The sequence below is a fragment of the Ixodes scapularis genome, unplaced genomic scaffold, assembly GCF_016920785.2.
Source record: "Ixodes scapularis isolate PalLabHiFi unplaced genomic scaffold, ASM1692078v2 PGA_scaffold6__148_contigs__length_123643588, whole genome shotgun sequence".
NCBI lineage: Eukaryota > Metazoa > Arthropoda > Arachnida > Ixodida > Ixodidae > Ixodes > Ixodes scapularis.
Window position 1 is genome coordinate 98,348,611 of NW_024609881.1, and position 15,576 is coordinate 98,364,186.

The 15,576-nt window shown below is 48.0% G+C and overlaps 1 protein-coding gene across 1 annotated transcript in view; it reads left to right on the forward strand.

Annotated features, from left to right (window-relative positions):
* Nucleotides 1-15,576, forward strand: part of LOC8041395 (protein PRY1) — a 78,092-nt gene that overhangs the window by 41,935 nt on the left and 20,581 nt on the right. The window contains exon 2 of the mRNA XM_040221292.3: nucleotides 15,379-15,425. Within this exon, the coding sequence (XP_040077226.3) occupies nucleotides 15,379-15,425 (47 nt within the window). The remainder of the gene's footprint in view (nucleotides 1-15,378; nucleotides 15,426-15,576) is intronic.

Sequence of the window (15,576 nt, forward strand, 5' to 3'; positions counted from 1 at the left end):
TTTCACATCGAGGCTCTTCTGCCATTGAACATCTTGGGCGTCCCAGGATCCGCCGCAGCAGACGAAAATGGCATCCTGGCCCGAGCGAGTCCAGTTGTGAAGGAATGAATTCCATTCTTGAGGTGATTCACCGTAGCAGATCACCACTGACATATCGATGGCGTTACTTACGAAAAACAGACAGAGCATGTTTCTCAAAGATTGGAGCATCATTGCAGCACTAGCGTGGTCTACTTCTGGCTAAGCTTCATAAAAAATAACCACGAACTACTATGCAGGTGTTTCGAATACCTTCCAGTGCGCGGCTTTTATACTGAGCTGTAATTGTCTTCTTACCCAGACCAGGTCGAGTCAACTAATAGTCTTTTGGACACGCAGGAAACAAAAAGCTGTCCGGTGTTCAAAATGGTGCGCGCACGTTGGGTGGGCTGGGTACCTTCTGATGCAAAACGCTCAAGTGGAAACTGGAAAGACACGTAATCCGTTTGTTGATCTCAAATTATGTTATAGCGTGATATACTCCGGTGATTATGTTGTCACTGTCCGAAGTTGTTATTCCAAGAATATTGAAAGAGCAATCTTTGAGTGTACCCCAATCTTTCGATAAATAATAATTTTATGCTCACTTCTAAGGTAAGATTAGAATTTATAAAGTGGCTCGTCTTTAATGATTTTTTCCCGCTGCTTTATGAAGAGGGTTTCAGTCTATATCAGACCTCAGCACGCCGGTGCGGGATGAAGCCAAAAATACTGTAAAGACTGCCGGGTTGCATTTTATAATATATAAATGTCAGATTGGAGCACCATATTGGAACTAGCGTCATCTCTTCCTACTGAGTTTGATAATAAACGACCATGAATTAATTTTCATGCGTTGAGAATGCCAGCCAGTGCGCGGTTCTTATACTGAGGTGTAATTGCCTTCCACGTGGACCTTATTGAGCGAACCCCCATTCCTTGAACACGCAGGAAACAAGATGCTGTCCCGTGCAGAAAATAGCGCACGCACATTCTGTGTATTGAGTACGTTCTGGTGTGGCCCGTTGATATGAAAATTGAAACCCAGAATCGGTTCATTGATGCCAAATTATTTTTTAGGGTGACATACTTCAGTATTTATGCTCTGGCTGTCCGAAGTCATTCTTCCAAGAATATTGAAAGAAACAATTTTTGAGTGTGCCCCAATCGCTTGGTATATAATTATTATATGCTCATTTTGAAAGCAAAATTATAATAGATACTGTGTCTCTTTAATGATTTTTTGCTGCTTTATGAAGACAGTTTCAGTCGATATCACATCTCAGCACGCAGGCTCGAGAAGATGCCAAGAATACGCTAAAATGACCGCGTCGTATTGTATGTGATATAAATGTCATGCTACATGCCGCTTAATTCAGTGCATCCCCATTACATATGTGCTTTCTTTAAAGCATCACTGTCAGAATCTATACACTCCCCGTCGACTAGGGAAATGCTCGTGCCATCCAAATATTCAGTACAAATAATTCGTCCAGCGTGTCTAACCAGGGCCCGATCTTATGTACATTGACAAGTTCCAAAAGTATAGAACAAATGGTGTGTCAAAGTGGCACCCAGTTTATAGAAACAAAATTATTGTCAATCGTACAGCACAGCCTATGCACGATGTATCAACTGTTAGGGCAGCTATTCACGAGGGTCATGACCTTGCACTTGCTGTCGGTAGCAGGGAACATATCGATGCAATATTCTTGGAATTCGACAAAACATTTCGTAAGGTTTTGACAACAAAACTCAATACGTCGTTTTGAGATACAATCGAGCAACCATGTCTGGTAACCAATTTTAATTTGAATGAAAAAAAAATATTTTGCTGGCTCCATTCCCAGAAAAATAAAAGTCATCCATGTTTTGAAAAAAAAAAACAGTTTGTCTTTGCAAAAACAAGTTGTAATCACCCTCTCAGTCAAGTGCGCCTTCTGCGTATCGCGCGATGTTGGCATTTCAGGCGGCTTCGCCAAAAAAATTGTTCCGTATGCGGGCCTAGAAATATTTACTGAAATATTAGGCATAGGAAGGATTAACAAAAAGTATTAATCACCCTGTATTAGGGCCGTTACTTTAAGAAACAAAATCGCGAATACGGCACATTGCGCAACAACCTTCTAAATTCAAGTTTTTTTTTTTTTTTTTTTTTTTTTGTCCGTATCACAGCTAAGGTCTGCAAATTATGCCAGTGTGTTGCCCTTTATATAGACAGGGGTGGACGCGCTGCGCCTATGTCGCCATTGTGCGCCTATATACTTTTGCCGCGCCATCCTGCTCCTAAGCGCACATGTTGCGCCAAAACTAGCCAAACAAGATTTTTTTAGGCTATTTTTTTTTTTTGAGTAGTCTTTTTTATTGGCCACAGTGGTTTAAGATGTTGTGTTTGTTTAGGTAATTGTGAAAAAATAGGGACTTTTAACAAACCGTTGCCGCGTACCGCGCACTACCGGAGCCTTTGAAGCATGCTTTTAAGCGCGCGCAGGAGTGGTACCGTGACCGCGGGGCGCGCGCTTAAAAGCATGCTTCAAAGGCTCCAGTAGTGGGCGGTACGCGGTAACGTTTTAAAGGCCCTATTCCTATGAAACCACCATATCGATGTGATCGCGTCAACGGCGTGTAAAGGGCCGCCCACACTAGCGAGAAAACGCGCCCGGCGCGCCGATAAATCGGTTAAGCGGGAAGATAAAGGGCGTGTCTCTGCACGCGCTCGTGGCGCTGACTGTGCTTCGGCGACATTTTGTTATTTGCCGCGATCGGCGTGCCACGCGCGTTTTCTCGCTAGTGTGGGCGGCCCTTAAGCCTGATCTCCGAAAATGGCGCATGAACAGGTCACAAACGACGAGACGATGCTTCGATGCAGCGTTTCGTCATTCACTTAATATTCTTTTTTTTTTTGCACAGTGGCATTGAACATGACTGAGTGTATTCGAAATACGACACACACGCATTAAAGCCGGGAACACATTTGCGAAAAACCGAACCGAAAATCGGAGAGAAATCGGAGGCTGCGAAAATCGTGGCATGCGATTTTCGGATGACGAGCCACATGAGGTGGAAATCGCAATGCACTGCGGTTTTCGTGCTCCGACTTCAGGAGGCTGTTCGGTAGTCTGGCGAACTGGCGTCCCATATTTCGCGCCTCTTTAAAACTTCAGCTATTAAAACCTCGTTGCAACCCACGCGAGCCTTTCTACCACCACCCTTTGATAGAGACAGAAGGGGTTTTCTACGCTGCGCTGCTTCCGAAGCTGCGTGAGCCGCCATGTTGCGAGCCGATCGTATCTTTTCGTTCCGTCCTGTTCCGGGCTTTCGCTCACCGAGCTCCTCCGCCCCGAATTCGGAGGCGCCGTGCGAAAATATCTGGCGCTGCAGATCTTTCGAACCACTCCCGATTTTCGGAAAAGGGGAGGAGCCTAGCTGCCGTGCGATTTTCGTGTGCGGTTTTCGCACAAAATTCGGCTTTTTTTCGCAAATGTGTTCCCGGCTTAAATGGCCGTAAAGTCTCGAACAAGCGCCCCGCCCCCCCCCCCCTTCCCCCCCCCCCCCCCCCCCACACACACACACACACAAAAACACACACATTTAGTTTTTCTTTGTTTTTTTAATTTTCTCTATCGCGTGATTTGCGGTATCGGTACGTGACAACCGTGTTCTCCGCGGGTTCCCTCGTGCTTATCGGACCATGACACGCGAATCTGCTGCATTCGTACTATGCGGGGTATCTCTTCCCATGACATTCAAAATAAAAAGATGTTCCCGCGCTTTTTTTTTTTTTTTGCTGATGATTTTTGCGCGCGATATCGGTTCCCGTGGTACCCGAGTTCGAGGGGACTGGATGTGAAGCGCGAATGCGCTGCGTCCGCGTTCTGCTGCCGTAAACGTGACAGGGGAGTTCCTAGAGAATTCCCACATACTTATTGCACTCGCGAGTTCACCGTGTCTGCGATATCTATCAGTAACAAAAACTCAGTGAGCGCGCAGGCGAGATGGTGACAGTTAATCATGATGTTTAAAACCCGGGAATGGGGTGAAAGAAAAGTTAGGAAACTTTAAAGTTGAAGAGTTTCCGTTTCACGTAGCTTACACACACACACACACATACAAACACACACACACACACACACACGCACGCACGCACGCACACACGCACACACACACACACACACACACACGAACGCACACACGCGCACGCACGCACGCACGCAACTACTTTAAAAGAAATAATTTTTTGGCATAATATATATTTGTTTTCGCGTGTCTCGGGTGCTTTTGCTGAGACTGCTTCCCCGTTCCTCATTCGTGTAGTAAACGTAACATTTAAAAGCGATAATTGGTTGCCTGAATCATCTGTAGAGTTTCTTGTAAATGACGTACGTGGTGAATACACCTGCTGGCACAAAAAACAGTAAGCCGGCGGGAGGACGAGGACAACAATGGGAATGTCCTGCTGAGCGAAGCAAATTCTTAAGCTTTGTGGTAGAATGCATCCAAGCAATGCGAAGAGCAAGTCGACTGCTTCTTGCACTGGAGATATGGTGACTTCATAACGACGCCGAGCTCCAATTGATTTTAATTGACAAGATAGTGAGTAGACCTCGATCCTAGGTGCCTTGAGATACACCCACTATCTTTTTTTTTTATCAGCCAGTAAGAGCTCGGAGTTTTGACGTCACGCAACCCCTGTGCAAGAAACAAACTTCCGCTCCACATTGACTTAAGGAAAACCTTCCGTTTTATGGTCTTCCTTGCTACACTTTAAACGAAAAGTAACCCAGATGGAAGTTTGAAAGACTAAGATGACGATTAAACTCCCAAGCCTGACGCTTTCACTCCCGCACATGGGACTATATAGACTAGAAAGAACCACTTTACTCTGGTCACTAGGGTCGCGACATCATTTGATTTTACCCACATTTTATACTGGAGTTCTTGCTTGACAACACTTCGCAAGACGAAATGGGAGTTGAAAATAGTCTCATCCGTCCACCTCTCTGAGGGAGATCGGCCACCATTCACGCAGCCTGCGTTTCCCCTATCCCGCCCAATCCCGGCTCCGGCGCAAACGAATTTCCCGTCATGGGAGAGGCCGTTTTAAAAAGTCCAAAGCGTTTTGGAACTGGTTTCTGTCCAAAATCCCGACATCGGCGAACACCAAACGTAACAGCAGTGAAACACCAGTCACAAAATACGAAATTCTCGCTCAATCTGACGAATTCCGAAACGCCGAGGGAACCGCGGGAAAGCAGACGACAATCCTGCTCGTTTCGGGCCTTTCGGGCAGACGCGAGCGTGATGCAACCATTCTGTGTGCACACGACGTTTGTGGCGCGTTTTTCTGGCAATGCATTTTTCCGGCGATGCATCTTTCTGGTGCGAAACTCGTTTCGAGAAACTCGACAGGACCGAAAAACGCGCCTGTGCACTTCTCTGAGTCCTGTCCATTCCTCGAAAAACGTCGCCAATGGCCTCTCGAGAAAGCTTTCACGTGATTTCAAAAGGGGGAGCGAGGCGTTGGAGCGCCAGAATTTTTGCCGATCTATCCAAGCCACAGCTGAAAAAAGTAAACAAGCATTTTGCCATCAACGGATGGATCCGTAGTCGTGTTTTTTCGGGTGCGTACAGGTTGGCGGCGCGAGACAGCCTCCTCAATTTTTTGTGCACCCATAGCGACAAGCGTGAACATTGCATCATGTCGCAACCAAACATGCTCTATTCGCGTCATCGACGAGCGCGGCCCAACGACGGTGACGGTCCCAGAAGCCTATGCGCGAGCGTCCCATCTGGGAATTCGCGGCAGTCGTGGCCAGTGTGGTGATCAAGGCGCTCATTTCTCCGGTCTGAATCTGCCGTTCTCAACCTGCTGTCCCCGTGTTCCCATGTTGGTGTTTATATTTAACGTTAGTGCACTCGACTGGGCGATTGTGCGCATGGACGTGCACTGCTGCGAGGATGTGCTGCACCAGTTAGGCCTATCTGTCTAACGAGCTTGGGCCCATGACGCGCCAAAGGTAGAGTGAATTAGAATTAAGGATGACCTAATGTGTGTGCTATTTATTACCATGGGCTAGTCGTAGGCACTGGCAACATTTTCTAATCAAAACAACCACCGCCGTCTGATCTACGGGAAAAGCGGACCCAGTGACACATTTGGACTATTAGCTGGCCAGAAATTTTCAACTGCATGGGGTGTCTCGCTAAGGCAAGTGAGAGTAGCGGTACGCGATGAAAGTCGGACTAAACCCTGCATTGTTTGTAAAGGTTCTGTGAAGTGCGCTACAATTTCAAACGCGTACATTGCGTAATTAAGCGTCCACCGTTCTCTTCGGTATCAGCTTGTCGAGTCGGCGTGCAAGTCGAGTACGATGATAACAAACCAGTCAGTGTCCGAAACAGTTCGCAGTGAAATATCGATTTGATCGATGCATTCTGGCGTAATCACCAGAATCGCTCCCACCCCCCCCCCCCCCCGCACCCCCTAACCCGAAATTTCATGCTTGTCCTCTTACCCCCTTTCCCTTTCCAACGTCAGTATGTTTTTTTTTTGTGTGTGCGTTTGTGTGTGTGTGTTTCGTTGTTTTTTCAGGGCGTTAAAAATCCAGTGTTCCCCAGAGAGCACACGACGTCAGGCCAACATTGGTATTTAATTGGCAAACAATGGTCCAATGATGGGCCAATGTGGCCATCGTACTACCACTATTGACGGTACACTGGCAAATACTGGCCAACATTGGTCTGACTTGACCAACGGCTTACCAACGTTGGTAATCGATTGGCTTATGCTTGCCACTATTGTCCTATCTCAGTCATTGGCTTCCCAACGTTGGCAATTGATAGGCTTACACTGGACAACATTGGCCAATTTCAGCCAATGGCTTACCAACGTCCGCAATCGGTTGGCTTAGGCTGGCCAACATTGGCCTGTCTTAGCCCATTGGTTACAAACATTGGTAAACAATTGGTTTAGGCTGGACAACATTGGCCTATGTTAGCCAATGAGCTGCCAGCATTGGTAATCGATTGGCTTAGGCTGGACAACATAGGCCCCTCGTAGCCAATGGGCTACCAACACTGGTTGTCGATTGACTTAGGCTGGGCAACATTGACCTGTTTAGCCAGTGGGTTACCAACGTTTTAATTGATTGGCTTAGTTTGTTTAATGTGGTGATCGCGCACGCTGAGAACAGTCTGTAGCTATGGCTCCGAGGGGGAACGAATCTTCTGTTTTCACACGCACAGGAAGTTATCAACTGAATCAGAACACTGTATGCATTGCGAGCTGTAGCAATCTTGAACGTCCACGAAGAAAAACGCCGTAGTCGGTGACAAGTTAAAAGCAAACGCTGGGGAGGAGATCACCTCCTCCCGATCCTGCGCTCTGCAAAAGTGGAAAGAGATGGGAAGAGCTTTTACCACCTGTCACCAACTATAACTAACGCGTGTCATCCGAAATCTGAAAGTTATGCTCAGTAAATTCCACAAAAAAATAAAAAAATGCACGCTTCCTTCGATTCGTGTGTATATTTATACGAAAAAAGCATAGTGCCTCTTCTCTTATGCCCATTTATCGAAGCAGCCGGGAAACCTTTCCAAGGGGGGGGGGGGGGGGGGGGGGGGGGGGGGAAACAGGGTTTAACCAAGGTATATGGTTTAACCCCGAAAGCTCCACCCGTCTCCCCAGTACCTGCGACACGGGTGTATTGTCAGATGTATGTGATCTCGAAAATCTCAAAGCAACCCGCTTTGCTGAGCCGCAAAACACGGCCTATAATTCAGATTGAGCCGGACAAATTTAAGAATAGATAAAAAACACTAATATTTTTTAGCAAAAAATAAAACCTTAAAACCAATATCCAGCGATTGATTAAGCAATTACATATCTTCACGAATAAAAGATCACGTTGAATCAACATCTCGAACAATACGCCTTTCCCCTATTGTGTCTCCCATGGCCCCCTTTTGTGGAAAAAGTAACGCAGTAGAGGGTAGGCTGTCACGTGCCTTTTCCTCATTGTGTCTGGCAAAGTGATGTCGGTGCAAGCCATGTATTCAGAGGTTGCTGTGGTTCCTGGAAGACACTACCAACGTCCGTGTCGTACAGGAGCGTGCGTTTTCATAATTGCGGGTTGCGAACCGCAAGGAACGTGCTGCCATGACGGCAGCACGTTCCTTGCGTGGAGATGCAAGCATCTACACGCAAGGCATGTATGCTTGCATATACTATAATGGTTTCATCTACTAAACCAAGTGTGAGAAATAGTTGCTACCTAGAGAAGAAGTGTATGAACTATGTGAATAAAATTGGAACCCTCTGTCTCTGAGCAATCGTTTTTTTTTTCACCGATAATCACCGATTTTAGCCTCGCCGTGAAACGTTCTACCGAAATACACCGGTGTTTTGAAAATAAACACCGAAAAACATCCGCCGATTTTTCTCACAAATAAACACCGGAAAGTACACACCCTAGTTATAACGGTGACGAAAACACTCGACCGCGGCAGTAGGTTCACATGGTCGGTGATAACTCGGATCGCGGTTGACGTCGTGTTGATCTCCACCGGCGGCACGACGGGCTTTCGAAGCGTCAACTGGTTTGCAGCGAGGTTGATGACGGCGCCATACTCGCAGAGAAAGTCCATTCCGAGGATAACGTCCCTCGAACAGTCTTGCAGAACGACGAACTTCACAGGGCACGTCTCACCGTGGATCTCGACGCGAGCAGTGCACCTCCCGACTAGTGTGATGAGGTGCCCTCCGGCGGTTCGTATTTGAGGTCCATCCCACGGCGTTGTGACTTTTCGAAGCCGGCTGGAGAGCCTCCCACTCAAAACTGAGTAGTCTGCTCCGGTGTCCACGAGTGCCGATGCGTCGTGGCCGTCGATGATGACGTTTAGGTTGTTGGACACCGTTTCAGGAGCGTCGTTTCGGTCTCCGGTAGCGTTCGAGTGGGGGCCCTCCGACGTTTGTGGAGGATCTTGGCGTCGGTCGTCTTCGGCATTTCCACCTCCAGGGGTTGCCGCGCCTAGTTTCCCCGGCGTGAAGCGAGGGGCGACAGGCTTTCACGTCGGGGTCGGTGCATCGGCGAAGCTGGACGTCGTGGTGAAGGCGATCGGAACTCTCGGCGGGACGCAGGCTCGGGGGACTGGGGTCGTCGCAAGTACTCGTCGATCTCCCGAGGGCGTTCACCATACCTGGGGCGCGGGTCGCTTGGGTGGAATCCGCGCAGCCCAAGTCGTCGGTATCGGCATCGGCGGTACACATGGTCAGCTTCCCCGCAGTGGTAACACAGCGGGCGTCGGTCGGCCGTCCTCCAGACGTCTGTCTTCCTCGACGCAGGTCGGTCTGGGTGAACGTGCGCCTGATCTTCCTGTCGTCGGGGATACTGCGGCGTTGGGGCGTCTCTTCGGGGTGGCGCCGCGGCTTGGCGGGGAGCTTGAGGCGGTCGTCGGGCTTATGGCAGCGTAGCTCAACGCCGGTTCCTCCGGTGCCACCGTGGTGACGGGAACCTCTGGTTGGAGCGCCCTTTGTACTTCCTCGCGCACAGCCTCCGCAATGGAGAGTGTCGCTGGACGACTTGCGGCTGGAAGCAACTGGTGGAGTTCCTCCCGGACGACCTCCCGGATAATTTCGCGGATGTCCGTACCAGGAGCGTTCTCGCCGCCAAGCAGCGCGGTTGCAGCGACACTTGGATGTCGCTGGTAGTGGGAAGCGCGCGCTTGGAGGGCGCGCTCGATGTTTGTCGCCTCGGTGACGAAGGCTTCGACGGTGCCCGGCGGGTTGCGCACGAGGCCTCCAAAGATGTCGTCTCTCACCCCGCGCATGAGGACCCGCAGCTTCTTGTCGTCTGTGGCTCGTGGGTCGGCACGGGCGCTCAGGCGGAGGACATCTTCTACGAAGCTTGTGATGCTTTCGTCGGGGCCCTGCGTTCGAATTCGGAGGAGATCTTCTGCCTTCTCCCGTCGGTGCAGGGTGGCGAACGTCCGCTGCAACTCGGCCACACAGATGTCCCAAGACGTAAGCGAAGCCTCGTGATTCTCGAACCAATGCCTCGCAGTACCCTCCAGCGAAAAGTAGAGGTTCTGGAGGCACTGCTCCGCAGTCCATCCGTTGTGCCGCGCCACACGCTCGTAGTGCTTGATCCAGTCTTCGACATCCTCATGGATCTCGCCGTGGAAGGGAGCCGGCGTACGGGGAGCGGCGGGCAGGTAGACGACGGCAGGAGCGGCGGGGGTCGGCGACTGGTCGGCCATCGTCGGCTTCGTTGGCTGCTTGGTGCTGGGCGGCAGAAGTCTGAATTCCGGGTGTAGGCCTTGGGTGCGACGGCTGAACCGGATCTCAGTAGTGCCTTCGTCGGTTCTTCGTGGGCTTGGCGTCGGACTTGCACTGCGAACCCTCGGAGGGGAACGCTGCACAGGCATGCGTTACCCCGCACCTCCACCAATATGTCACGGGTGGTGACCAAAAACAATAGATGAACAGGAAGAAATAAACGTTTAATGTGGCGAACTTGTGTTAAAAATAAAAGAGTACAAAAGATAATAACAAAGCGTCGCGGGCGTCGAAGTCGGCGTTGCAGCAGAGTCGAACGCTGGGGCGAAAACTGACTGCGGCTCGCCACGCGGAGCCCCTTATGTACATGCGTGGTCTTCTGGAATAATCGGCGTAGAAACTTCGACGCGTAGAACATTCGGGCCTGGAACAAGCAACATGATTCTCGAATTCTCCAGAACACTAAGTTACAGGAATAAACAAAAGACATATCGCTCCCAGGATTCGAACCCTAGCTTTTCGCGTGGGAGGCAGGCGCGATAACCATTAGGCCACGCGCGCGCTGCCTACTTGGCCAGCGCGCGCGGCAATATTTAGTTATTGCACCAACCTGGAAGATTGTTCGGCCATTATTTTTGGAACTTTCAATTTCGGTTCAGCATACCTGTGTGACTGGCAAATAAATCGTAGCTGTGTTTGAGGCTCTGTGTGGTCTGTGTTCTCTTTTTTTTTTTCCGAGTCTCGAAGCTTTTCAAATAGTAATTGTTTCTTGTTTGTTATGAGCGCTGTTTTCTAATTTAATTCCCGAAAAACTGAGAGAAACAAAAGGTGGGATTGATGAAAAGGTTTATATTAAGCACGGGATGTACTTTAAATAGGTACTCCTACTTCTCCACATATTCAGTATACACGTTTAGGCAGTAATGACGTAGGACAAGCTTTTGGATGCTCTCCACAAATGTAGGTGGCCGCCCGCGCTCTCAGTCATGACATCAGGCGACAAGGCTATCACTCGCCACTGACGTCATATGCATGGAGCAAACTGCATGCAGTTTTGGAAAAGACGAACAGACTTCCCTGATAATGGGGCTCTTGAAAGAACGTATGTGGCGAATGACGATCGTGTTGTTTGTTTACCCAAAATTTGTTTTGTCAGAAATGAAAAAAGACAGTCCTTGTGCTTGTAACTTCCCTCTGTATTTGCCTCGTGACAGTGATATGATATTTAGAATAAATAAATAAATAATAGTGCACCTGTTCTGCTTTCTTTCTTTCAAATTTTGCATTCATCGTGTTGTGCTCCATTCGGAACTTTCGCTTATTTAGGTTATCTTTCCACACGTGCGTGCGAAATTAAACCTTGAAACTACAGTTGTTCGTTGTTAGAAAAACGGAGGCGTACATGTCCTCCACCTTCCAAAACTAACGCAAACACATTGGTTTGCGCGTTTATTTTTTTATTACGTAAGCTAACAACTGCCCTCGTTTCACCAAAGCTTGGCAAAGAGCAAACGTTTCGACCACCTCGAGCCAATCAGAGCGACGGATGCAGATCACGTGACAGGCCTTAGCAAAGGTACACGGGCGACAGCGTCATCTAAGCGCTTAGAGAAGAGGGGAAGGCGAAACTTTCCTCTTACCCGGGCCAACTTTTGCGTGTCCCAGACTTTGCTTTTTCCCCCTTCGGAGATTAGCCTTTCACTAACAGTACTCAAGAAAGCGGCTTTCCTCTTTCTCGCGTCCGTGACTTGGGCAGCACTGCGCGCAACTAAGTGGGACAAGCAACTCCCGAGAAGCCGCCCACTCTTTGCACTTCGCAGAGAGAATGCTGGAGAGGAGGCAAGAAGAATCTCGCCTCCTCTACAGCGTTCACCCTGCTAAGGTGGAGAGAGTGGGAGGGCTTCACGGGAGGGGCTTGTCCCGGCCTCTGTGTCATCCACAATTGCGAGATGGAGGCAGCCACGTGTCTCCCTACTATGCTCTCATTGGCTCACCTGGACCACAGCCTTAGCCGTGTGCCAAGTTACGGCAAGGGTCGTCCTAGTTCCACCTTTGATATCTACCTACGCTCTGGCGATCAGTCGTGCATACGCAGTGATGCCACTGCTACACGTGATGAAAACTTTTTTCAACTGACACGAGGCCTTCTGATTGCTCCCCGGTGTCGACTTCCATTCCGGGAAACCAGGGTAAGGGTATAAATAGCTCACCTGTTTTTGAGCCGTGATGTACTGCAACGGCCTGCTCCGAAGAACCATCGCCATGAACAGGTTCCTGCTGACTGCTGCTCTTTCGACGCTCTACCTTGCGGCTGCTGTTGCGAGACCCCGTACGTGCTGCTCAAACGTTCGAATCCGAAAAAAACGAAGAAAAAAAAATACAGGCTACTTTCGTCCGGTTTACGTTAGGGAGATTTAGTAGACCGTTGCGATAACGACACCCTGTATATCCCGGCGGCAACGCCTTTTGCAAACGCGTCGTCATTTTTCTTTATCGAGTTATCATTATCGAAGGGAGGTACACCGTAACGATCTGCTAAAACTCTCCATCTACTCTGACCACGCAGCTGGCGCTATACGAACCGAAATGATCAATTAAGCGGCGCTAAAAGTACATCGTCACGGCGCCCGTCGCTTTTGTGCGTTTGCCGCCATGGGCTAAATCAATCAGACACAAGAAATGCAGCGTGATCAAGCTTCTTTTTTTTTTTCTGCGCGCGATCGGTTTAGTTGGCGATACAAAACGCACAAAAAATAATAGAGAGTTTTAGTAGATCGTTGCGATACCTCCGATAGCCCCGATAACGATACTATGCATGCGCAAGGGAGGCGGTGGCAGAGAATCGGGTACCGTTATCGGAGTCATGGGAACGGTCTACTAAAACTCTCTAATGAGCGAAATGCCGTTGCACTCTTAGGGCTCTTTGATTGCCTCCGTCGGATCAAGGCGACGTCTGCGCGGTCGGACTGAAAGTGGAAGATAGTATACACAGTCGTAAAAGTGGTTTTAGCCTTTTTTATATAATTTACCCAAGGTAGCAGTGGAGGGTTTAAGCTAATGATCGGTTGCGTCTTGTATCTTTGTTTCTAACTGTTGAATAAACTAAAGTGTGTCAGGTAGCGCTTAAAGAGATGCTGAACCAAACATTTCAGTGTCTATAATAAGTGGCGCACTTTCTTTCCAGTAGTTAGCAGTCGCCGGTGTGCGCGAACACGTGCAACGAAATTGACGTAATGATATCCCCATTCAAGCTTATTAAGCTTGAATGGGGGATATGATGCGTGAATGTCGTTGCGTGTGCTGGCGCATACTGGCGGCCGCTGGCTCATAGAAAGAGAGTGCTCCACTTATTATAGACAGTGAAATGTTTGGTTCAGCATTCCTTTAAAAACTATTGTTACAACTTACGAGGGACACTCGAACGAAAAGAAAATATATATATATAGCTTAAAATAAAAGTACGCTAAGCGGAATGTAACAGTTATTAGAGAGTTTTAGGTGGGCGGGTGGATGAATGTTGATGGCTGTACCCTTTATAACGGGTGGTAGCTTGCGCCATCTAGCCTAGAATCCAAATGTTTGATTCATCTCCTTGCTCTTCTAAACCATTTCCCGTGTAGCATGCTCAGAACTTGAGCGCATGCGCAATGCGACACCCCCAGGCTGCTCCCGGGAACCCAAGTGTTGGTGCCCCCCCCCCCCCCCCTCCATTCTATAACGCTGCATTGAACCTTATACGCGAGCACGTTTTTCGCAACCGTGATATTGAGTTTAGCCTCTAGGCTTCCGTGTGTTTGGTGTATACCGTATACACCGAACATTAACCCACAAGGACTTTGTTTTTTTAATCGGTGAAAACCGAAAAGCCTAAATTTCAACTGTCATATAAGGAGAAAAAAAAACGCCAGCTTTACGGGAAGTATTTGTTTACCCTATTTTGTTTTTTCCTTTTACCGGAACACACCTGCACTGACCTGTCCTTGTAGTTGTTTATCTTTATCGAAACTACATTCCTTGCCCTGTTCCCTTCTCTTATCTTTAGCAGCTTTACATGAGGAAATATTACAATTTATAACTCATAAATTATAATATTTTCTCCAGTAAATATATAGTCGCTTTACGACACAAGCTCGATAAATGCCGACTTCTCTCTGGCATTGAAATTAGACATCGTGAAATACCGATTCAAATAAAAAAAAATAAACACCCATTAATAATCCCCCCGCCCCCATTTGACGAAAAATAGATACCGAAAACACGGAACCCTATTGTGATACCCTATAGCATACAGTGCCATCCAATCAATGTATATTATCGTGGACAATATATAATCTTAAACAATCCTTCATTCTTTTCTTTTTTTTTTTTGCGTACGTGCAGTTTTTGGGAGAAGTGTAGTGCAAGCAGTGTTGTATACACGTTCCCCCAAAACCAGAACAAATGCTCGTTCCTCCTCCATCTTAGAACGAGTTTCCGTTACAAGTCCCAGTCGTTCAAAACGAACGCGTGTCGGTTTCGTTTTCTTTTTTTTTTTTTTTTAATAAGAACGTGTCGTTTCGTTAACATTACGTTCGCTTATTTTAACTGAATATTGCGCCGGGTCATTATCAAGTAGAATAAGGCGAGCGAGCGAAAAAATCCACATCGAACTTTACGTATAGTTCCCCCACGATTATATTACGGTCCTTTGTTTTCTTAATATCTCTCGCTCACTTCTCCATCTCCTGAAGTCGTAAGTTGAAATAGGCAATAATAAGAAGTGCGTAAATGTCAGCTAAATTTCTGTAAACCTGCGGATATATAGACAAAAAAAAAAAAAAAACGCCGTTTCTCCTGCCGTTTATTCGATAACGTAAAAAGTTACCGTTCCAGCGATGCAAAAGGGAACGGAGGCGCCCCTCCGTTACACCTGAAAAAGAACGCGTTGCAGAAACGTCGTTCCTTGGAACGGCGTTTCGCGCACAGCACTGGATCCGAAGAAAAAAATGGGTTGCGAATTTCATGTTCGGACTATTTGATCAGCTGAAAGATAATAGGGCTCGTACGTATCGTGCTTTAATAAACTTCTCATTTTTGCTTTGCAGCCCATACCGCAGAGCTATACCAAAGTCGCGAGGAACCTAAGGTTGGGGTAAGATTGTCTCATTTCAAGCATTTCAAATGTCACATTATGTGCGATAGCTCTATCGGCGGCCACGGGGGGGCATATTTTTTTACGGTCATTCGTGGAAGGTAGAAACACTGTTAAAAATACTCCTTTTCACACAATGTCCGACTGCAAC